Here is a 24394-nt window from a genome sequence, read left to right as displayed (position 1 = left end):
ATTTGAAGCTTTCGTGACTGCAAGGATTCATACTCTTAGTTCTTTCGGTAAAGTCACCATGTAGGTAAAAAATGAAATTAAAATTAATAAAAATAAAACAATAAAATCACGACGTTTCGGAGGCAACACAAGTCTCCGTCATCAGGTGGGACCGTCACAGCCAGATTTGCTGCACTTATTGTTTTATTTGTATTAATTTTTATTTAATTTTTTACCTACGTGACTTTACCGAAAGAACTAAGAGTATGAACAGGAGTGAAATTAAGCACTCGACTTCAAGACAAAATAGCACAGATGTTTTTTTTATTACAAGTTTACATGTAAACATATAATTACTATGAACGCACCTTTACTACCCGATGGCATACTGTCGTAAGGCCCAGGCTGATGAGAACTGGTAAAGGTGCAGCCCTGCACGCTCGATTACACCACTGCTGGTGGAAGGGCCTCCACTAGAGGGAGCTCTAGAGGGCCCCTTTGGCCCACTTTGCCATGCTGGCCAGGTGCCTCATAAAAGGTGTCAAATAAGAGCTACATACCTGGTCGTGTTTTACAGGTGTGTTCAAGGTAAAAGGATTGCGTTTGTACAGAGCTATGAATGAGAATGAAAGAGATTGCGAAGCTGTTTTCAAACCTCAAAGCGAAGTTGTTTAAAAACAACGCAGAGCATCGCAAGGTCGACGAACCTGGCCGCGTGAGAGGAAACTAAAGTCGGAAATATGGAGGAAGAAAAAAAACTCCACGTGGTGTCCGTTGCCATAACCCAATTGGAACCCTTCCACATGAAAGCGAACTACAGTGTAAAATCGGAGCTGTGTGCACAATCAAAGGGCGCTGTTGGTTTTTGTTGTTTTCATAGAGTCGACGCATTTCTACGGGTTCCTAAGAAACCCTTAGACTCCTGGCACGCGAGCACCGAGCAGAGGAGCATTCCGGGTGACAGTGATTGTCCTACTCTTTGGTTCTTTCGGTTAAGTCACGTCGGTAGAAATAATATAAAAGAAATCACGAGTATATGGAGTTTTTTTTTTAAGGACGGGGCGCTTTAGTTGCGTTTGAAACGAAGTGATTTATTTTATTTTATTTCTACCGTTGTGACTTTACCGAAATAACCAAAGAGTATGGATTCCTGCGGTCACGAAAGCTTCAAATCAAGATTGATTGTCCTTTTGGTCCACTGGTTTCTGCTGCACGGCAGCGTCAAGCCATAGAACGCCACGTCACCAGGGCAATGAAGAAGGGCCATTGCCTGAAACGTCGACGGTTATATATTTTTCTCTTCAGGCAGCCTTATCAGGCTGTCGCCTTGAAATGTTGTCGCCTGATGAGGCTGGTTGTAATTAAATGGCGAAACGTCGTACTCTAATTGTACATGTTGTGGGTTTACTCTCCAACACACCGGTATGCTGGACTAGTTTGTTTTGTTTACGTGATGAACCTTACTTATTGGCTGTGTCGGCTGGTGGCGGGTTTAACGACACATTTATATTTACGTGATCGCACCGAAAAAAAACGCTTTTAAGGATAATATTGGTCACAAAGCCTACTCGGTGTGAAGTTGATGAATATATTGAGGTTTTTTTTAAGCACATTTCAATTGTTTTGGAGTTGATTGGCTAAGTAGTTTCTTCGAACGAATGAGCGATCTCTTAAATTCTCCCGTATCATTAACACAACCTTGAAACTCAAGTGTGGCCAAGTTGTGTGAAGCTAAAACTGAAAGAAATCATCACGATCCGTGTTCTATCCACTGCTGCATGATCGCCTCCACCACATAGTTGACATACCTCATGGTTTCGCGATGTCACAATCCATCTTACTGCTGCTGCACATGAGCTGATCTCATTGTTCCATCTCCACAGTCGTCAGCCTTTAGAGTGGATTCCCTCCGTTGGCTGCCATTCCATTACCAGTCTCCTCTGGCCATTAACCGATCTGAGTGGTGTGTCTTGCGCAATCCACTTCTTCTTAACAGGCAATATGATGTTTCTAATTTGCACATGGTCTCAAATCGATGTGTTAATCTCTGTCTTTTGCCTAATTCCAAGCATCCACCTCTCAATGCGTTTGTGCAGACTGTTCAGTTTTCGTCCCATCTGCTTTGTCAGAGACGATGTATTTTTATTTATTTATCAATAGCAGGCAATAAACGTGCACCAAGTGGACACTGATTTGGCACATGCGTTGTTACAATTCATGATAAAATTCAGTTTTATTCAAGCACTCCGCCCTTTTCTTGGTCACTTTTAATTACATCATTCTGATCCCGGTCCGTCTTTAATAATTCCACGAGGTACACATACTCCGTCGTGTTCTGTAGTTGTGGCCCTCACACATTTTTTTCACAACTTTTGTTTTAATCGTATTTATCTTGAGCTCAAGTTCGCAGCTTCCTTTGTTAAGTTCTTCTATCGTATCGTGTCAGCTCACTTTCAGCGGATGTTATAGCAGAGCAACAGCATAACCATTGTTATTGGCATCCAGAAAAGACGTGCTATTTGTACGTTTAACCTTGGGATGAACGACAAGGGAAAATGACAATTTGAGACTTTACACGCAACGTTATGCAATTGAAAGATCGTATCCAATGCGAGTTTAATTCGTTTATCTGTGATCCAGGCATTTCCAAGGGGGAGATTGGCAGTAGGAGCCACACCATATTCTATATCACAGTTGTGCAGACTGTGGTCCACACACAACAACAACGTAAGTTATCCCCACACATTCCACTCGCTTTGCGTATTACTAATGCAAGAGTCCCCGTGTTGCTGTTTACATTGAGGATGTACTGTACATGTCTGCATGTAGAAAACTTTTTTTGTCAGTCCACTGCTTGATGAAGGCCTCTCCATGCTGTCGATTCGTGGGGGGCTATTTAACCATACTTCACCACGCTGGTCAGTGTGGGTTGGTGAAGGCAGACAGCAAAGGATTTTGCTGGACTGACCTCTGTTTCCCACAACATAGTAGCCTATAGCACCTGTTATGCGTGGTGGTGGTCCATCCAAGCACTCTCCGGACTCAACTCTGTTTAGCTTAAGAGATCTGACAAGATCGGGCACATTCCAGGTGATTTGGTAGGGTTTTTTTTCTTTCAAATTGTGCTTTTTTCAACAATTGCTGCTAATGTGGCTTGTAAAATGTTGTTTGAATGTTTCCTAAGTTCTAATAATTTTTCTATTGATTGCGTGATAAGCGTCTTATATCTCAACACATTTGAAAGGGGGCACCTTCAGTGGCAGCTGTCCCTGTGCGTCACTAGGTGACTCAGCACCTGCCTTGCCAACGGGCGTTAGTCTTCCAGTAGGGGGCGATGATTACAAGGTGCAATCACAATTGAGTAAATTCGTGGATTTTTTTTCTCCGAATTGGCAAATTTGCACCATTACTCTGGCATAACAATGACCTACTCATTTTAAATTATATGAAGTGATGTATAATGTCCCCTGTGATGCAGACAGCACGATTAGTATTTTATGGTCTAAAGCGATAACTAATTTATCTTAATTCAAAACTAATTTCTTTAGAACTGCTTTTTGTGTTCAGTTTGTTGCCCTTTCTCCGATAAGCACGGTTGGCTACGTACGGTGTGAAAGAAGTTTAACATACATACCTGGTCAATACACACTGCAGTAATAACTAGGGCAGCTTGCCGGATTCGAACCGCGAAACTCTGCAACGAGCGGTGAAAGCGCTACTACCGCTGGGCTGCGTTGGACGCACTGCACGTACAGAACAGCACTTGTATCTATAACACTTTGATATTTGCAGCGCAGGAAGCGACCATCATAACAGGAAGGCTGACACTTGTAAGTAACTTTTTTTATTTATTTTCGCACAAACTCTGTGTTTATTTAACAGCAGCGGGACGCGGTTTTGCACACGGGGTGCATGCACAGCTGAGCGTGGCTTGTTTTGTTTCCATTGCCAGGTGGATCTCGCTGGATCAGGACGGGTAAAGTACCTCTCCGCTTCACTCTGCGTGATCTATCGCCAGCACAGCGGCCAAACACGCGGTGCCCTTTGATCTCATTTTATATGAAAAACGTTTCGCGAAAGCAGCTGTTCTTCATTTTCAGCTGGAGGTAACCATCCCACGTACGTGTGCTGGAATGCCGGTCCGTGTCTCTGGAGCACCGTTGTTCACCCCCATCGCTGTGCATTCACATGGGCAGCGGCGTACCCGGGCAACGTGAAACATTGGCCCCAACGTTACATGTCGACTGGGTAGCGATTGCGTGTGCAGGCAGTGCAATTGCACCGGGCCCCACGGACCAGAGTGGCCCAAGCACAGGGTATCACTTAATTCCCCGCAGCAGGGCCAATGTCAACCACGCTACGCCACTGCCTGTCTGAGAATCGAACTGAGATGCCGGAGCAGTGAATTGATTGCAGCAAAGTACTGTGCTGTTGCTCCCCATAGGGTTAGTGCGAAGCGCGTACAGCAATATTCCCCCATACAAGCCAGGGTGTCTAATGATTCGCCCTCCCAACGATTTGATAAATTGCTGTGCTTCAGGAAATTGGACAGGATACCCCCTCGGCACCACGCCCCCCCCCCGCCCTAATAATTTTGGTTCATGAATCGGGGCCTAATGCCATCCACCCCACGAACGCGAGCAGCAACTCGATCCGCCGCCGCACGCGTTGCCACATTCACGGGTTCTCCCAATCGACTTAGACGCCTTCACCGCCACCGCCTCCCCGTGACCGTGTGCAGGTGGTGCGGAGAGGAGCGCTCGGCGACTCGGAGCGCGGGAGGAGGCTGTTCCCGACCTCCGGCGAGGACGATATCAACGATGCTAAGAATGTCAACCGATCGCTCACTCTGCTCGCCAACGTGAGCGTCACACCTCGCCCCCCCCCCCAGCGCTCGTGTGACCGCGCGGGCCCCCCGCTCCGCCGACACAGACGCTGATGCGCCACTTCAAAGGGAACAAGATGAAGAAAAATGAACGGCGATAAAAATAAATGGGCGAATTCTTGTCGAGTCAAGCACGCACGCTGTACGCGGGGAAGATGTAAATACGTTGTTCGGTACTTGTTGTCTGTTGACGCGGATGTGGTTTTCGTGGATGCCGTGTCAGGTCATCTTTGCTCTGACCACCCCGGGCTGCCAACACATCCCGTACCGAGAATCCAAGCTCACGCGCATTCTCCGCGACTGGTACCCTACAGCACGCATGCGTTGTTACTGCGGACAAATACACAAGCGCATATGTGCACACGTTATACGGATGCACTGGGGAAAAAACAAAACTAAAATAAAAAATGTTATTTACCAGGTAAAGCCCACTGAGCTATACGGCTCTTTTTCAGAAGCGACCTGGCCACAAATAATAGCTCAACGAAGTGGTTTATGTGGAAATTTATAGCAGGCAAATACTCTAGACGCATATTTATTCTAAATGTGGAGGTAAAAACCAGAGGACCCGGAGCAAAATCCACGCGACCACGGGGATAAAATGTAAACTCTAAATATACAGGCGTCAGGTTTAGGATCAAACCCACGGCCTCCTGTATTCCAGGCAAGGTAGATAACATCTCGCCACCTTGTACCACACACATTCTCACATTACATTTCCCTCAAAGGTCAGCAAAGAAATAATTAGTAAAATTTACGACATGCAATATTAATTACACCATGTTCACTTTGCACAGTAGCCTTGGCCATTCGATTTGAAATCTGAAAAAAAAAATCTCACTGATACTCTCGCCATGTCTGTTTCCCCCCATTTCACGATCACCGCACACCCACCCACCTGCCCACCCACCAACCCACCCGCTCACCTACCCGCCCGCCCGCCCACCTGCCCACCCACCTGCCCACCCACCAACCCACCCGCCCGCTCACCCACCCGCCCGCTCACCCACCCACCCACCCACCCGCCCGCCCGCCCGCTCACCCACCTACCCGCCCACCCACCCACCCACCCACTCACCCACCCACCCACCCGCCCGCCCGCCTGCCCACCCACCTACCCGCCCGACCACCCGCCCGCCCACCCACCCACCTACCCACCCGCCCACCTACCCACCCGCCCGCCCGCCCACCCGCCCGCCCACCCACCTACCCACCCGCCCACCTACCCACCCACCCACCCACCTACCCACCCACCCGCCCGCTCGCTCACCCGCCCGCCCGCCCACCCGCCCGCCCACCTGCCCACCTACCCACCCGCCCACCCGCCCGCCCACCTACCCACCCGCCCACCTACCCACCCACCTACCCACCCACCCGCCCGCCCGCTCACCCGCCCGCCCACCCGCCCGCCCACCCGCCCACCTACCCACCCGCCCACCCACCCTTGGCTACAGCCTGGGCGGGAGCTGCTGCACGGCGCTGCTGGTGACACTGAGCGCCGGTGCTCAGGCTGCTCACGAGGCGCACGGCGCCCTGCAGCTCGCCGCTCGCGCACGCACCATCGCGTGCCGCCCCGTCCGCAACGTCAGCGTGCGGGTTCGTTCCGGCGCCAGCGCAACGCACTAAATGCCACGATGCATGAGGGGTGGACGGTGGCACTTGCACGTGGCTGCCTGTAATCAAGCGCTGTGAAGGTGGCGAGGGTTGGCGGATCGCCGCACGAGTGCTGCAAAATACCCTTCCCATGGCTGTCAAAGGGGAGCCGTACTCTGGCTCGCCAGGAGCAGGGCGGTACTGCAAAGCACGGACTGATACTATCTGTCCCTTCTGTTGGGGATGGAGCTTTGCCTCCTTGCACTCGTGGGTTTCTTCCGGCTGCTCCGGTTTTCACCGACATGCATTTACGCTCCTTAATTGTCCAAAAACATTGAAATATTTAAAGGATGACAGAGCTTGGGAAATCGTTAGTGCCGGCTCACAGTGTGGTTGCCTTCTAGGCTGTCTGTGGTTCCTCATGTGTCTGAGTTGTTCTCGCTCCCTGAGAGTGAAAACTGTGCGCGATACAATTTTAAATTATTATTAACTTGAGGGTAATTGCTCACAAACCTCAATATTCCTGTTAGCTTTACACACATTCTCGAGCCATACACCAGACGAAGGAGGAGGGCAATTGTCTCTGTCGGTCTTAGGAATTTAGGCTAAGTATTTGCACTTATGCAATGCTTAAATGCCACGCAGGCTCATTGTAAATGCGTTTACTGTTGGCAACTATGGCAACTTAGTACGGCAATGGCTCGAAGCAACGGAGCTCTGGCAGCCATTTAATGTACTTGGTCATCAACATTGGCCACCAAAAATTGGTCGACGGTTTGTGGAAAATTGGAATGCGGTGAATCGGCATAAACGTGCAACTTCCCGCGTAAATCGTTAGGGTTGGAAAGTATGCCATTTCCAATGATGATTGCCGACCACAATTGCTCTAAAATCCACTGAGTGTATTCAGGTCTTATTGGGTGACCCTACCCATCGGAATAACTTTCTGTAGCCACAGGCAGTGCATGGGCCCTGACGAGATATTTAACTTGTCACTACCACTCAAGATCGCAAAATGTCAGTGGTCAGAATTGCTTTATATGGCCAATGAAAGTGAATTGTTTGAAAACTCGTTAATATTTGTAGGTCATTAAATATATATATTGGTCAAAAAAGGAATCATGCCACTAAACTGTTGCCACCTCAGATGGAACCACATTCTGATCTGACCCTTGGGCTAAGGGGGCCCTGAATGACGCTTATGATCAGATAAAGACAAAATGTGTTTATGTAACCCTGATCGTGTGTGTTTGTATCTCGGTGTTTTTGACATTTTAGTTTTCCTGCAGAAGCAGATCAATCTTTTGCGAGCACTGTCACAGTGCGGAACAGAACATCCACTCCAAAAACAGCCGCACAGTCGCAACACCGAGTGCGTGCGGCGACTGCAAAAGCATTCGGTTTTCCTGAGGCTGAGAATTATTTCTTCTTGAGTTAAAATCATAGCATTTACCAAGAACGCATTATGGGGCAATTCCTTTAAACTCCTATGCAATGAGTAATGCGTGTTGACGTGTTATACGGTGTTGTGTACCGCAGATCCAAATGGGATTGTTTGTGGCAGCGGTTCTCAAGCTTGCTAGACTCGCAGGTCCCTGGAAACCATGAAGCGGTTTTTTTGCAGACAACTGTCAACATTTATTTCAAAATTAAAACTACTCGAAAGTTTCACATCTGCCAGAGTTCCGCCGGCCACAGGCTGGGATCCACCAATATGGTTCATGTACGGTGTTGGTGCGCCATCTGCAGGCAGCGGCATCTTCCTACATTAAACATGTTTTAGTTTTTGGTGATTTATGTGTGAAAACAACGATACTGTCTTCAACACCTTTGTGGACTGCGATCGTAGTTTTTAAGTTGACGCTGTGAATGGTTTGCTGTGTTGTACGATAGGCGTCAGAAGCAGCAGACAAGAGTGACGCAGAAGGGACAAGCGCCATCGAACAGGGGCTGAAGAGGGTAAGGTTGCGTTACGGGAGGGTGGGGAACCTTTTCGTCACTGAGGGCCCAAGAGGACTTTCAAACACCCTTTGTGGGCCACACATTAAACACACACCTCAACTTGTCCTTGCCAGAGAGGCAACGTTTCATGTGTTGCATGAAGGATTCGGACCGACTTCTGCACTTGCAAACGGCCCTTGTAGTGATAGTAGTGACAAATAGAAACACAGGGTTTCCAGGTGGAAAATTATTCCCTGTAGTACCCAATTAGTGGTGCTAAGATGCTTGCCGTTTCACTGTGGTGGGCCTCGCGACTGCAGGCCGTATGGAGTGGAGTTGCGGACGGAATACAGCCCATGGACACGCTCATTACATGCAAAATGCTTGCAACAAATGAACCACAATACCTCGCTGATCATGTTAAGGAGCATAAACCATGGCACAATCTCAGGTCGTCCTCGCAGTGGCTTTTGGCTGACCATCGAACAAAGACGGTCACCACGTCATGCGCTTTCAGATGCGCTTCTGTGACCATCTGGAAGGCTCTTCCTTCCGATATTAGGAAGCCACTGGAGCTATGCACTTTTAAATCTAGATTGAAAACTAATTTTTTTATAACTGCTTTTTGTATTTAGTGTGCTGTCCTTCCCCCGTACCTCCGATTAGTACGGTTTGCTACGTACGGTGTGAAAGAAGTTCAACGTACTGTACATATATGTGGGCTGCATGTATCTCCCCCACCCACACTTTACAGTGGCACGCATTGTCGAGCGCTGTGGTAGATGAGATGCACCCAGTGAATGATCACGACGACGATGATCAATGTGTGCACGCATGCAGCTGTCACCAGCCGGGCAGCACAGCACCAGCTTCCCTCCGATACACCCGGCTCCATCTCCACGTCCCTTCGATCGGACCCGCTCCACCCAGCCGCCGTCTCTTCTGCCTGACGACTCCGGCAAGGAGCTCCGGGAGCAGCGCGTGACCCTGCCGCAGCTCGCCGAGAGGTCCCCAAAGTCGCCCAAACCCACGGCGTCGGGCACGGATGGACGGAGCGGCGGCCTCCCGACCGGAGGGAGGCCGCCCCTCGGCCCCGCCGCGGACGCGTCCGAAGGCGGCAGGGAGCAGCGGCCGCCGGCCAAGCTGGAACGGCTGGTGGCGGCGGAGGTGGAGGGCGCTCAGCTGCCGTCTCAGGCCACGCTGGCGAACGGCCCGTGTTCGAGCTGCCGGCGGGAGCGGCGAATCCGCGAGGAGTACGACAAGTTCGTCGTGCAGGCGCGGCGCGAGCGGGACGCGCTGCAGCGGCGCGTGGCGGAGCTGGAGCAGGAGCTCCGCTCCCGGGACGTGGCTCCGGGGCGCGGGGACTCCGCACGCGGCGGCGGAGGAGGAGGAGGTGGTGACGCCAAGGTGGAGCTCGGCGCGGGGGACGACGTCCCGCGGCGCTCGTGGCTCACCGGCGACGGGGATTGCGCACAGAGCCTCTCCGTCGCGGAGGAGCGAGGCGCGCAGACGAACGGGCGTGGGGCGGAGGAGAGGTGTCCGAAGGCGGCTCTGATCGCGCCGGAGCGGGGAGATGACGATGCACAAGCGAGGAGAGGCTCGAGCGTGGAGCGGCACCAGGGATGTGAGGAGAAGGCGCAAGCCGCAGAGAGAGCGATGGCAGCCGCACAGAAAGAGAGAGTAAGGGTCCTCGTGTCCACGGTCGATGAAGAATATTGATGGGACAGGCGCGTCTCACTGTTCGTAACAATGACGTGCAATCTGTTGATGTATTTCTACTCGAAGCTTCATCGCAGTATTAATTTTAGGATGAAGTACTTATGTGACTCGCTTCCTTTCATAGAAAAAAAACGACGCCTCAGGTGTTCTATTCTCAGGTGGTGAGTGCAAGTGGATTGATTTTATAGATGGAATGTAAAACTGCAATGGCAGCGTGGAGGAGGTGGTGGTGATGCTGCACAAGTGCTGGGCTCCACCAGAATGGTTCTCCTGAGAAGTTGCGCAAGCTGTAAGCGCCCGTCTGGTGGAGAAAGCGCTGCCGCTGCTGCTGATGATGAAGCCACGGCCAATTAATGCACCTCCACGAGTTATCGCCTGAGTCTGGAAAACCCGAGGCAGATTTTGTAGCCTTCCAGGATGCCAATGCATGTATGTGTGTAGTGGAAGGTGACGTCGACACAGCATGTACGTGTGGAGTAGCGGTGTTTCTAATTGGCAACGTTTCAGGCAATGACCCTCCCTATGGTGTGCTATGAAGATGGTGCCATTGCCTGCAATGTTTTCTCTTGTATACTTTTCCTTTTAAGGAAGTGTTATTGATGAATGAGATGTTTTTTCTGGAAAACCAATAGGTCCATGGGCTTAAACATTTTGTTAATATTTTTTTACATATATGTCAAAACGCAGAACAGAGTTCTGCTTATATTTACTGTCACCCACGGTGCTCCTGAGCATCTTACAATAATATGATGAGTTGGACTCCTCACTCTGTCCATGGCTGCGGCTGCAGGACTGGCTGCTGGTGGAGGTGGAGGAGCTGACATCGCAGCTCCAGCGCGAGAGGGACGTGGATCCGGGCCTGGCAGCAGCAGCAGGAGGAGGAGGAGGAGGGGGCAGGCGACTTGAGAGGGAGCGTCTCTCAGCCGAGCTGGAGGAGCTGCGAGCTCAGCTCGGCAAGGCCCGGGAGCGCGAGCGGCGCAAGCTGGCCACGCTCGAGGGCGAGAAGGTGCGGTGGGCTCCTGTGGTCGGGGGCTGTCTCCCTGTCAGACCTGGTCTGAATTCAGACGCTGTCTCCCCGACAGACCTGGTCTTCACCTGAGGACGGCTGCTTGCGTTGTGGCCGAAACGTCGTGAGAATTATTTTGTTATGTTTTATTTTTATTATTTTATTACTTCCCTTCTACGTGACTTTACCGAAAGAACCAAGAAGATGAATCCCTGCAGTCACGAAAGCTTTAAATCGAAATTCGCACGCTTGTGAAACTACATTGATGTGAGCAGACAATCTTTAATTTATTAAGTATCCATATTACTTTTATTTCATGGGAACAAGATCTTAAACGGTACATTACATTGTCATGCATTATTAATTGATTTTGTCTGCTGATTTTTGTCACTATTATAGATATACTTTGGAAATAAATCTAAATCAACGTTGTATTGCTGCCATCTCCCTGGGCAGAACGTGAATCTCAGTGGTATTAACTTGGCGCGGTACAGACGATTCGGGTTGTCATTCAGCGCTGTGGTGTCCTGCAGGATAGGCTACTGCAGGAGCTGCAGGACTCACGGGCTGAGTCCGGCCAGCTCAGAGGTCAGACGCGACAGCAACAAGTCGACGCCGCACGGGAGAAGGTTTGGGCCCAACTTCCTGTTCGCCCAGCACGTTTTTCGTCAGACGAAACAAAATTGTCATTGCCGCGTGTGTTTTTTTTTTACCGCCCCCAAGAAACTAAAAGTTGAATTTTCTTCCAGGAAATTCTGCTGGCGGAAATTGAAAAGCTGAATGGTCGTCTTCAGAGGGTGTGTATTACCGTACATTGTATCTACGTGATCAGAAATGTTACGTTTTTGGATCGGTCTGTCAGCTGGTCATGGCACTTACTTGAGAAAATGTTATTGTGCAGAGTCGATTAAGGGCTCATTCCTACCGGAAGGAACCAGGTTTGTATGGTATTGATGATGAAGAGTCTACGACCTTTACCCTAGGAAAAAAACTGACAAATGTATGCCATGCTAAATCTTAAAGGGTTTAAGATTTTTTTTTTACTGTATTTGACTCCTGTTAGTTGAGAGATGAGCAGTTTTGTAAAATGAACTGAAATCATGTTTACCTTGCTAATAGGACAGGCTGGTGCTGGCATGTGTCATGTTATTATTTTTATAATTATCTCAGTCATACTACCTTTATTGTCATACCATTAGAGTCTTCAACTGGACACCATGCTTTCCTAGCTTCACCACCACTGTTGTGTATGGTATGGTAAAGTACTGAATGGCATCGCCAATGGCAGAAGGTAGGGCACTAAATAACGCACGATGTATGAATTCACATCACCTATAATGAGTTTAATCTCATCAGATCTCGGAAGCTAAGCAAGTTTGAGCCTGGATAGTGCTTGATTGGGTGACCGCCATGCACACCCGGCTGCCATAGGTGGCTGCGGGGCTACGTCGCGAGCAGCATTGGGCAGTGCCGCAAAATCCATTTTGTTCCAATGCTCCCACGTCTATGCTTCACCAACACACGCCGACCAGCTTGATGAAGTTTGGTCAATTAAACCACACACGCTTGTACAGCGTGGGGAGGCCCTCATCCAGCAGTGGGTTGACAGAAGAGCTGCACGTGTGCGTCGTTTCGCAGCTGGGTGCCGAGGCCGCCCTGCTGAGAGGGACGGTCGAGCGGTTGGAGAGGGCCCCAAACTCGCACCCGTTCAAGCAGCCATTCCTCGGTCCGGAGCCCCAGCTGGGTCAACGAGGTGGGTGCGTCCTTTCCACATGCGGCAAACATGGCATGTCTCGATTGCCATTAATTTGTTAAAAGGCAACGTTATCTATCTCTCTTTGTATTAGATAATTGCATAGATTGGTGTACTAATGAATTATATATGGATGCATGGGGGTCTATGCGTATGTAATGTGTGTCAACTGGCCTTCTCTAAGATGGGAGTTACATGGAGGAGGGTGATTATCTTGAGGAGCTCAGCCGTGCCCGGGAAGCCCTAAGGCAAACGTAAGCCACGCATGATCCAGCCTGCCCACGAGTCAGCCACACATGAGTTGGCCTGCATACCAACCCTGTCCACGCACGAGCCAACCACACACTGTCCCTGTGATTTTATGTAACAGCACAGCATTTCCGTATAAACTGCACAAATTGCACTGTGAGTTTAAGAATATCATTTAATTCATGAAGTGATGCATTGGTGTAGGCCTTCTCTTTACCACGAATGAGGCCTTCATTTTGATTGAATTCCTTTACACAAACTCATTGCAATTGCAAGTCTATAATAATATTGTATAGAGTATACTTAGATCCGTAAGTAGGACTCTTCCAGAAAGATGCTATTATTAAATATCAGAACATTGAATGGTTGCAGTGGTGGCAGTGGTTCATGCACTGCGCTCTGAACCCGCTGACCTCAGTTTAGTTCCCAGTCCACGGTGACCAGCGTGGTGAAATGCGTTTAAACAACCACCATTACCAACACGGTGTTGGGAGGCCTTTATCTAGCAATCGATTGGTCAGTGTAAGTGAAGTGGCGTTGTACTACCCGGTATCGGTTCACATATTGCTCACCGCTGACTGACGTTAGCCGTGGCTGGGAATTTAACGCCCCCTTCAAAAGATCCAACTGAATCCTGGCGTCTGCTGCTTGCCCCTGTTGCCATGTGGTCTCCCCCCGCAGTCGGCGAGAGAGGAACCTGCTGCTGGACGTGATGAGCATCATGTACACGCGCCGCTGGTTCGCGCCAGAGGCCACGGTGCACGTGCGCCGCACCCTGCAGCGCTGCGGTGTGCATTCTGCGCAGCACGACTGAGAGACGCGGTGAATCGGTGGCACCGGCCCACCGGGCGACTGGGCACCCGCCCGGTGATGCGGTCCCAAAGTCGGTCACCACGCACGCGGTTTAACTTAACAGCTCCTTCTTCAGTGAGCCCAGCTGAGTGTGCGTAAAGACCCCAGGGTATTGTTGAGGATCGTGTTATATTCGGTACAAACGATGAGAATGGAGGACTTTTGGAAGCAGAGCTGGGGTCGATTACAGTTGTAATTGTATTTGCTGCCATGGTTAAGATAATTGACCGCGGGTCTGGTGGGAAGTCTGGAAAATCTCGAGTTGTGGGTACGGGAATCCAATGGATAAAATCGGTTGGATGGATAGACTAATAGAGCAGGTTCAGGAGGACACAAGTCTAATTGCAACAAATCATAGTGTCATGTCGACTTCGACGCAATTGTCTTGAGATGGTTTCTTTTATTAAGGAGCCACGTGCTCACACTCGGACAGGCGGAGACCCCCACTGCAACAACCCCGAGTCTCCCGCGCATCTCCCTTATATACGGTCTGAGGCCACGCCCCCCATTCCGGAACCTTCTTGCTGGTTCTAGACCACTCGCTCCACCAGCAGACTCCACCGTCCTCTTCCGTCACCTGGCCACACTCCTATTCTTGATCATTCCCGTAGCCACCAGTCCATTCGTACTGCAGCCTGACTCCCCTGTCATTACCTCCTGTGGCCACTAGTCCACTCACACCGTATGTTGACGCTCCTGTCAATACAATTGGATGAAAAAAAATCCGGATTGGTTCACTATCCAGAGCGGAAGGCTTGCTGAAGGAAGCTTTAGAAAGATGTTGCAGAAAAGCTAAGACGTAGAAAAAATCTGCTGCTTGGTAACTAGAAGGGGTCCCGATGGTGAAATGAACCCAGAACCAAATGCCCGATTTCTCGGAGGCCCAGTAAAACCGTGGGCACAGAGTCCTGGTCACTTGTTCATGTGGTGGCCGGCGCCACCGCTGCTGGTGGATGCTGGTGGCATGGTGGGACATGGGTGCCATGCAGTGGCGTGCACCCCGGGTGTTGGGCCGTCGCGTGACCGACAGAGGTAGTCATGCTCGAAACGCAGCCTTCACGTTCATACGTGCACTTTTGTGTTTGTATAACGTTTGTTTACATCCATACATGCTATTGCTACGCTTGTACGTTGACATGCGTCAGCATAGTGTCAGTAGATGTTTACCTGCAGGATAAGTAGAAACTGTATAAACTTTGACCACTGTTCTGTTTTTTGGCAGACATAACGTATTGCACAATGACAGCAGGTTTTTGCAACCTGTCCTTTTAAAGTGTGTTTTTATTTCACAGAGCCCCATGTTTGCAAGTTGTGGTGTGTCACACACAATTATTATTTACATTGTACTGCTTGCATTTGCACCGAGTGAACATGAAATATTACCAAGAGAAAATGTAAATTTACCAAAATTACTGTATTGGTAAACATAACATGTAATGCTCACATATTAATTTATACTCTTTGGTTCTTTCGGTAAAGTCACGTAGGTGAAAAAAGAAATAACTACATTTGTGATTTAATGTAGTTATTTTAATTATTTTATTTTTAATTTTCATGTGACTTTACTGAAAGAACCAAAGAGTATGGATCCTTGCAGTCACGACAACTTAGCAGGACCCTCGGTCTATAAGTGACATCAAGTTTAGTCCCTGGGTGTCTACCAGGCCAGGGTTCAGAGTTTCCTCTCTGAAAGGCCGTTCACCCACGCCTCCCACTTTACGTACCAAATCAAACGTGAAAAGTAGATCCCAGCAGAGGTGTATATTTACACAGTGTGATTTTCAGGGCTCTATTTCTCCCCCATTTTTATCATCTATCCCCCACCTCTTCTTCAGCATTTTCAAGGATATGCAATTGAAGTCTTCCCACCACCCAGTGCTGCTGTGATGCTGACATTGCATAGCTGTTTATGCCGACACAAATCCATCTGCCGCATGAGAATCAATTGTGAAAGTCGCGTGTGACCATGCAGCCGAGCAGCTGCAACTGGCTGTCTGTGGGATGCCGGCCAAAGGCAATGAAAGGTGGCACCGCTGCTGCTCCTGGACCACGGAGCAGAGGCAGCCTCGCCTCCCTTGCTGAAGTCGCTTTAGCAGTCGCTAAGACGCCCCAAGGTGGCCGCTCTTGGCACTCGCAGGAACGCGAGCCTACGCGGTCTCCACTACTATGGTGGACTGCGCCAAAAATATGGATCTTGGTTGGGATGATTCCCAGCGTGTTCACAACACACAGCAACGCACGAATTCTGTCGGTCGGCCAACGACAGAGCGCCGATTCGTCAATGCACGTCGAGTGTTGTTATCTTTTTTTGGGGCAGCCTCATCGGCCACTTGTCCACCCAGGTCTGGGTGGAGCAGGGATGTCATCAGTGGTCCCTAACCCATGCAATTGTTACAGACCACATCGGTCTGCAGGGTCCAGCTGCAGGAGGCAGATCCTCTCTATAAAGCATCGAAAACTATTAGGATAGGGGCCGTCCATAAATAACGTCATGCACCTGGAGGGGGGGAGTCAGACATTTGTGACAATGTGTGACGAGGGGGGAGGGGTTTGAGAAATGTGACGTCACATCAAAATGCGCAACTTTAAAACACATTCCTGCGGAGGGAGCTGGTAGGAACGTTGGGTTGCTCGGTCAATGGCCAGGGTCAACGGCGGCGTGGTGTATTCCGCAAATATGCCCGACTGTGAGGGCGGGCACAAGCCGGCGTGAGTAGGTGAAACGTTGAGTTTTATAAGGGCACCACGGGGTGACCAGCCCCTCCCCACCCAGCCCCACCCAGCCCCCCCCCTCCCAGCCCCTCCCCACCTAGCCTCACCCCCCACCCAGCCCCTCCCCACCTTCCCCATCTCTGCACGACGGACGGACACAATAATCCCCTGTGGGCTGGTGTAACCAGAGGTTCCTACCAGTATAAATATCGTCACACATCGTCACAAATGTCTGAGCCCCCCCCCCTAGGTGCGTGACGTCATTTATGGACGATCCCGAATGACATCGGTCAATTACATTTATATACCGACGTGTCAACAGCTTTGTCTGCTGAATGCGTAAAAGTACTGAATACACTATTTCCCAGTCCTGTTCTTGACCAATGCTTATCTGAGTTACGCAAACGATCAGGACAACTGTGCAAATACAATGACACAGCCAGTCGTGATTGCGTCATGTCCAGGGCAGCATCGAGGAGCGTGCAGTCAAGAAGACCTCCCAGCAGTTGAATGATTTAGGCTTTTTATTTTTTTAAAGAAAATGACTTTCCTTTTAAATGTGAACTTTGGAATTTATGAAGTGCAAAAAGTGATAACCGTCATCTACTCATTTGACATTAAAATGGTGATGGAAAGAATGTATTATAAGCATCGGTGTGGGTTTGCTATTTTACATCTCAAGGAATAGTTTACACAAAATATCGAGTTGTTCTCTGCTTCAACAACCAGGACCCCAATCTCTGAAGAGTCGCACTGTCTCCTGTGGCTCCCGTAATCTTGACCTCCCACCCCTGTATTTTTGGTTCTTTCGGTAAAGTCACGTAGAAGGGAAGTAATACAAATAAAACATAATAAAGTTCTCACGACGTTTCGGCCACAACGCAAGCAGCCGTCCTCAGGTGAAGAAACAGCATCCTAATGAACACTGCTAAGCTTGGCAGCGTATTTTAAGCTGGGTGGGAGGAGAGCGCCTTGACAAGGTCCAAGACCTTCCTCTTGTGTCTATGACCAGTGGCGTAGTAGCGACATTATCAACTCAGGGGGTGCGGCCATCGGTCAGGTGGGGCCCCCAATATTTGATTAGTCTCACCGAGGCTAAATATCGCCGCTCCTCTTGCACTCACGGTCTTGGATATTTAACGCTGTAGGGGCACTCCGCCTTCGCAGAATGCAGCCACTACAACTGTCGCAGTAACACCACTTTGCAATATTACATTACTGCTGTAATTAAATCAAAACATTAATTGTAAATGAAAGCATTTTCACGTAAATTAATTTTAACCGCGTTTTAAATAAGGTTTTGTTCCTTTGCACTGTTGTTGAAAACATATCTCATGGCGGTTGTCAAGGGGGTCCCAACTCGTAGCTTTGGCCACGGGGGCAAAGGCCCCCCCTGCCCCACGCTTGTTACGCTACTGCCTACTACACACATACAACGTCCTGTATATATATACACACACTTCTCCTTTGCCCGTGATTCACATATCTATTTGCAGATGCAACTGCATTAAACTACGACTGCAATCCAACACTGGATAAAAAGAGACAGACCAACAATGTGTTGTGTAGCTTTGTTTTAGACGTTGTACAAATACACTGCAAGCCTAATTTGTGAAGACAAGTTGCTTACCTTTAGTGCTACATTTCACAGATTGCTAAGATACGAAGATAGATGAAAATAATGTGTTGACAAACATTAACGTGGAATGTTAATACCAAAAATTGCAATTGACAAAAATCTTGAAATGCAAAACAATTTAAATCGTGTACGCAGGTTGCTTTTGAGCACAATTTAAATTGGTTACTTTTACCCATCGTCAGATATTAAACTTCACTTCTAATTACAAAAATAAAGGGTGACCTTGATGCCCCGGCACAATATTAAAAACAAATCATCATCGCTATTAAATAATTATAATTTAACACATTTTTAGCAAGGTCAATTGAACTATACACACACATACCGACTTGGTAGGATGAAGATTTATTTCCTACGATTTGTATCCCTAAACCTCCAAACGTCCACCAATGTTGGCGACACACACGTCCTAAGTTCTCACCAACATCAGGTGTAATGCGTCTGTCAGTGCTGTTCATCACTCAAGCTTTTAAGTTGAAAATGTTAAGCATACAATTGCAGTATGTTGCCAACAGCAACCACGCAGTTCAACTTGCTGTCTCAAAAAAACTGTAAAAAAATGGATGATACCATTATAGACGCTAAGCAACTGTTCTAACTGTACGGGAAATATTTTTTTTCAGGATGTCATTGTCTTATGTCCTTGCGTATATATCCATCCTCCCAAGAGATGGAGCGCTCATTCTGGGAGGAGTGGAACCCGAGCTGGCCTCTTTGTTTTCTTCCTTCGGTCCGTGTGATCCTGTGTGCACACACAATGCAGTACCAGTCTCGCTTAAAGCCAATCAAACAAGTGCAATATAACCAATGAAACGAAGCTGCTACAAAACCTGCACAATGCCACTGCTTTTGTACAGGGTTTACGAATATTCCCGAGATAAGGGAGGCTTAGACGTTACTTGTACGCAGGGTTAATGGTAGTCAAACTCCCCTTTGGTCCATAATTTCATGTTTTACCAAATCTGCAGAAATGTCGACAAGGTAATGAAATCCATAATATAAGTTTTTTGGGTTAGATCACGTAAATGTGTCGTTAACCTCGCCGCCACCTGACACAGCCAATTAGTAAGGGTTGTCACGTGCACAGAACATGCCAATTCATTACTAGTACAACACACTGGTGTATTGGAGAGCAAATCCACAACATTTACAGGTGTGCCGACAGTAATTCTTAAGTAATTGAGATTCTCCAGTGCAATAAATTTCAGTTAAATCTGTTGCCGAGATGTTAACTATCACGCCTGGTACACAGGTTTTTTTTCCCTCCACATTTTTACATTTAGAGTATTTTATAAGCCACTTCGTTGAGCTATCATTTGTGGCCAGGTCGCTTCTGAAAAAAAGCTACATAGCTCAGTGGGCCTTACCTGGTAAAATAGATATAGTTTAGTTTAAATATGAGTCACCACACTTCAGAACACACAAAGCTCCGTTTCTATTCATGCACACCTCTTGTCTTCAGTGTAGTCGCTGTCCCACTCATCGCTGAGCGACAATGAATTCCGCTTGTCCCTGTGTTTGGCCACGCCACGGGACCGGGATCCAACCCGCACTCCACCACCCGCCTGCGAGGGAGTGAGGGGCCAATGCTGTGCGGGTCCCCGATGTTGCGTGGGTTCATCTGCCACACTGGATGATGACGATGCACTGTTGAGTGGGTACATAACGTAAAATCACACTTGGGACCAGAAAGAGTGCATTCACACCCATATTCACTTCAAACACTGTCATTAAGTTACTAAATTTTTCTGTAAGATCGACGTATTTTTAATAACAATAATTTTGAACAAGATTTTGTGGTTCACTGCATTAAGTTGTCACCGAAGCAAATGAGACAATTCAAAGTCTGCGAAAGCAAGGGATAATGGTATTTTATATTTGCCTTTTTACACAATCTTTAGAAATTCAAATCACTTAAAACTGCATATATGTACTCAACATTTCTCAAATTCCAATGACTCATCCAACTGGACTGCAGCACATTTGCGATTGAATGTAAAATTAAATATTTCCTGAAAAGTTGGCCAAAACGTCTACCACCAGTGACAGGAAAACAATGGCTATACTTCCATCATATAGGGTTTTTTGGGTTAGATCGTGTAAATATATAAATGTGTCGTTAATACCCGCCACCACCAGACACAGCCAACTAGAAAGGATTGTCACGTAAACAGAACATGTCGGGTAATGGCGGGTTTTAACGACATATTCATAATCAACTTTTTTGGGTTTAGATCGCGTTATTTATAAATGTGTCGTAAACCTCCACCACCCGACACGGCCAATCAGTAAAAAAGTGTCACGTTGACAAAAGACAAATAGTTCACTGCTTTAGCTCACCGGTGTGTTGAAGCGTGAATCCACAACATTTACAATTTGAGTACGACGTTTCGCAGGTAATTGCATCCAGCATCATCGGGCAATTCGCCATATATTTACGCAATCTAACCCAAAATAACCTCTAATGGATGATATTGGTCGCGAAAGCCTCCGAGTTAAAATGGCTATACTTCTAAGCGTTGAATTTGACAAAAATTATTCCTATTATTTCACAAGAACACATTTTCTTATTTTAGCATCTAAAAATGTGATGTTTGTTGAATAACATTGTCAGTAACGCAAGTTGTGGGATCACTGTCACAAGGCATGAACCAGATGCACGTTTTGTACCTCGACCGACGTCCTGAATCGGAGTCGTCCTGACTCTGCTCCTCAAACATGATGTGAACACCCGGCATGTGGCCTCCCACGAGAGTTTCCGTTCGACTGTTGCCATTGTGACCTATGGTCACTTCATGGAGGTTATTCTTCTGGAGCAGATCCTTAGGAGTTTCCCTGCACAAGGTAGAGCCATGAATTCGTTGACTAAACGTTCTGCAGCACGTCAACAGCTGGCTTATGTGTGGGGTAAGGTTAACCATTACAAAGCCATCTATGGATATAGGCCAAATATTACAATCTATGCACAATAAATAGATGTTATTAATTACAATTATAGGAGTTTGGACACCAAGGTGAACTAAATATCTATTACCTGTGTATTTGTATGGAACTGGATGCTGTTGGAATGGAGGGCTTGCACTGGTCCCTCTGCTTGCTTTTTGTGTAGCAGGCATGACGAGCCCTCTTGGGAGAGGCTGCACGGCGAGCCATGCCGCCCGGCAGCGCCGACTCTCTCAGGGTCTCGTCTGCTCGCACGCGCATGCGAATTCGCCGGTACAGCTCCTCCTCCCTGATCCGCTCGGCAACTGCGGGGTCGTACACGCTGCGTGGCACAGGCTTGGCCTTAAATCCACGGTGCTCCCCCGCGTCTCCTCTGCCCGTCACCTCTGCCTGCTGCATCTTTGTCGTTGATTTGTCATCCCGCGAGGCTGTGTTATATTTTTTATTTGGTTGGCGGTTGTCTTGGTGCATCGCAGTGAACAACGGCTTAAAAGTGTGAGCTGGCACTGGAGTGGCACGGAATTGTTTCTTTCTCAGGGCCTCCAGCTGCGCTTCTTGCTTTTGCTGCTCTTGCACGAGTTTCTCCAGACGACGGGCCGAGCGAGACTTCACCCCGTGCCGCCTCCTCTCCTCCTCCCGAACCGTCATACCGAAGGGCTCGGGAATCGTGATTTTTGGTGTCCACTCCATCGGTTTCTGGCAGATGATTTCAAAACGCTCATAAAATCCCTGCTTTCAATACTTATTTAAGATATGAAAAGTTATTTTCCACTCAATTTACCAACATATTTGACGAATTAATTTTCTGTGCTTGTGGCACGATACCTTTGTAGCAGATTTTCTACTCACTGATGTCGATGACTCGGACGTGGTTCGGACATGCTCTGGCTTCTCGCAGGGCGCGTAATCATCGACGCTGAACCCTTCCCACATGTGGTGGAGAAGTGAAGGAACACCGTCTCTGCCTTCGGCACGGCGCTTCACATTCAGGTCCTCTCCATCAGACATTGCATGCTCATCTGAGCTGCTTCCTTCCTCCAACGAATGGTTGCTCCACCGAGCATCATCGTGTAGGGATGAGCTTTCTCTCGGCAGTTCCGGCTGGAATCTGCAGGAATGACAATGCATAAAAACAGCAAAATGTTTTCAAAAGATACATTAATACACGAGCGTAAATATATCGATGCAGTAACGTGTAAAGCTATTCAATCACCTGTGACTGCTGGTGCCAGAAATGTTCACCCCAAATGCCAATTCCGGCATAAACTCATTGCGACCGTCTTCTGACTCGTCGGCCACTGAACACCTGGCGCGAGGACGTTGTGGGTCTCGAGAGCAGATGGAATCTCCTTCCTTGGCCTCCTGCCCCGAACCGTCGTGGCCTTGGCGATGTCCCTGCTCACGGCTCAGAGCCTCCAGACGCGCGAGCTGCCTGCCCTGCAGCGTCTGCAGTTCCTGCAGCTTGAAGGCGAAGGCCTCACTTGAATGCTCACTCACCGCCTCTGCCAGCAGTGAGTCCAGCAGTTTCCTGGTAATGAAGGTGTCCTCCACACTTGTGGTCCGGTCTCTCCCGGTGCTCTGTGTGGGAGAAAACTATCCGTTGGAAGTCACATTTTCTGACTCGATAATAATAATTTTCCACTTGTATAGTCACCGTTGAATGAAGAAAAGCTAATGTCCTTTTTTTCTCCCGAATCAAGACAAATATGAGGTTAATTAAAAGTAACAAGAGGTTTGTAACCTGTCACCGAGAGATAGTTCGACTTTTCTGCGGGCTGGCCCTCTTAAATTAACTTCCTGTTCGTGGAAGAAAATTGTAATTTCCTTAGGAAGACCATTCAGTTGAAACGTCAATCTCTTTTCAGGAAAACCCCAGGTATTATCTCTAATTGACCTGTTAATCATTGCACACGTATCAACCGAAGCAGCAAATGTAATCAATGAGCACAAATGAGCAAAGTGCCAAAAAAGCTCTATAAAACTCAAAATTGTGTGTTTTTTTCCTTCTGACGAAGCTTCTAACTCGTGTCTGGCAGCTTCACGCGCACAGCCTCGGTGTGCGGCTGCCCGATGAGACATTTAATGTTGAAGCTGCATCATTCTCCCATGCATATGGAGGCCTTCGGTGAAGGCTCAGCATCGCCACGGCAACCGTAAACAACGCGAATTGTGGGACCCAAAAGGGGGAGGAAGTGGCGGTCAGCGGCAATCAACACGCGCCAACGCGGACGAGACCCAGAGCAGTAGCGACATGACACTAGGACCACGAGCGATGAGACGAAGGACAGCAGAAGCCACGACAACCGCACACATAGACAGCTACCCCCCCCCCCGCCGCTCACCTACTCGTCCACGCGATCGTTTATCTATCAAAGACACCAACAGTGGTGAGTTAAAAAGTCCACTTGGTTCGTGCAATCTCAGCGGGGCGCAAGTCTGTACCTGCTGCTGAATCCATGGGTTGTTGCCGTCGTCGCTGTCGTTGTCCTCACTGATGTCCCAAGCGGGTTCCCTTGACCCCGGGCCGGTACGGGGTGACCAGCGGCGAGGGCTCGACCCGGAGCAGCCCGACCCGGCAGGCGACGACTCCATGGCCAAGCTCGCGACTCTCGGCGAACACTTCCGGGGATGCGTGGGGGCGGAGCTAGCGACGGAGGGGGCGGAGCTAGTGGCGGAGGGGGGCGGGGCTAGCTACGATGGGGCGGGGCTACACAGGAGGGGGAGGGGCTAGCAATACCGATGAGCTATTGTCCGAAACGTCGCCTATGACAGCACAAGGGACTCCTCTACTTACGAACTAGTTAGCTTCCAGAGATATGTTCGTAAGTCCAACTTTACTCCTATCGATTGTACGGCGTGTACACTAAATACGGGGAATGGCTTTAAAAGTGGTATAACCTCCTGTAGATTGAGATGCCACTGGTTTTTCATGTTCTGTAGATGTCACTGGTTCTTCATGTTCTGCAGATGTAGATGCCACTGGTTCTTCATGTTCTGTAGATGTAGATGCCACGGGTTCTTCACGTTCTGCAGATGTAGATGCCACGGATTCTTCATGTTCTACAGATGTAGATGCCACTGGTTCTTCACGTTCTGCAGATGTAGATGCCACGGGTTCTTCAC

The 24394-nt window shown here is 48.7% G+C and overlaps 2 protein-coding genes and 1 long non-coding RNA gene across 5 annotated transcripts in view; 2 read left to right on the top strand and 1 right to left on the bottom strand.

Annotated features, from left to right (window-relative positions):
• LOC144933345 (uncharacterized) overlaps positions 1–13939 on the top strand; it is a 31783-nt gene extending 17844 nt beyond the window's left edge. The window contains exons 9-21 of the mRNA XM_078858028.1: positions 2620–2706; positions 3777–3809; positions 3932–3996; positions 4721–4840; positions 5088–5167; positions 6319–6419; positions 9513–10078; positions 10908–11123; positions 11657–11752; positions 11873–11920; positions 12762–12876; positions 13061–13130; positions 13807–13939. Coding sequence (XP_078714154.1) covers positions 2620–2706; positions 3777–3809; positions 3932–3996; positions 4721–4840; positions 5088–5167; positions 6319–6419; positions 9513–10078; positions 10908–11123; positions 11657–11752; positions 11873–11920; positions 12762–12876; positions 13061–13130; positions 13807–13939 — 1730 coding nt within the window. The remainder of the gene's footprint in view (positions 1–2619; positions 2707–3776; positions 3810–3931; positions 3997–4720; positions 4841–5087; positions 5168–6318; positions 6420–9512; positions 10079–10907; positions 11124–11656; positions 11753–11872; positions 11921–12761; positions 12877–13060; positions 13131–13806) is intronic.
• Positions 6423–9463, top strand: LOC144933275 (uncharacterized). The gene is made up of 3 exons (XR_013637002.1): positions 6423–6460; positions 8351–8416; positions 9239–9463. It is a non-coding gene; the product is annotated as an uncharacterized LOC144933275 (long non-coding RNA).
• A 4012-nt stretch (positions 13940–17951) lies between the features above and the next one.
• FAM161A (FAM161 centrosomal protein A) lies at positions 17952–23972 on the bottom strand. 3 transcript variants are annotated; one of them, XM_078857965.1, is made up of 7 exons: positions 23714–23972; positions 22485–22849; positions 22097–22379; positions 21363–21967; positions 20999–21163; positions 19778–19975; positions 17952–19070 (listed from the first exon to the last, which is right to left on the bottom strand). In XM_078857965.1, exons 1-7 carry the CDS (start codon positions 23861–23863, stop codon positions 18956–18958), a joined length of 1881 nt encoding a protein of 626 aa, XP_078714091.1. In that variant the 5' UTR covers positions 23864–23972; the 3' UTR covers positions 17952–18955. The 3 variants fall into 3 exon arrangements, with proteins under 3 accessions (XP_078714091.1, XP_078714092.1, XP_078714093.1); XM_078857966.1 differs by having other exon boundaries at positions 22121–22379; XM_078857967.1 differs by lacking the exons at positions 17952–19070; positions 19778–19975 and adding an exon at positions 20102–20174.
• Between the last annotated feature and the right edge of the window lie 422 nt (positions 23973–24394).

This window comes from Lampetra fluviatilis, chromosome 7 (assembly GCF_964198595.1).
Source record: "Lampetra fluviatilis chromosome 7, kcLamFluv1.1, whole genome shotgun sequence".
In the NCBI taxonomy this organism is placed as follows: Eukaryota; Metazoa; Chordata; class Hyperoartia; order Petromyzontiformes; family Petromyzontidae; genus Lampetra; species Lampetra fluviatilis.
This window is presented reverse-complemented; position numbering and strand designations above follow the sequence as displayed.

Coding starts and splice junctions, on each gene's coding strand:
- FAM161A (XM_078857965.1), bottom strand. CDS start 23,863: ATGGAGTCGTCGCCTGCCGGGTCGGGCTGCTCCGGGTCGAGCCCTCGC. Junction 22,850..23,713: donor ACCCATGGATTCAGCAGCAG/GTACAGACTTGC, acceptor TCTCCCACACAG/AGCACCGGGAGAGACCGGAC. Junction 21,164..21,362: donor AGTTCCATACAAATACACAG/GTAATAGATATT, acceptor TACCTTGTGCAG/GGAAACTCCTAAGGATCTGC.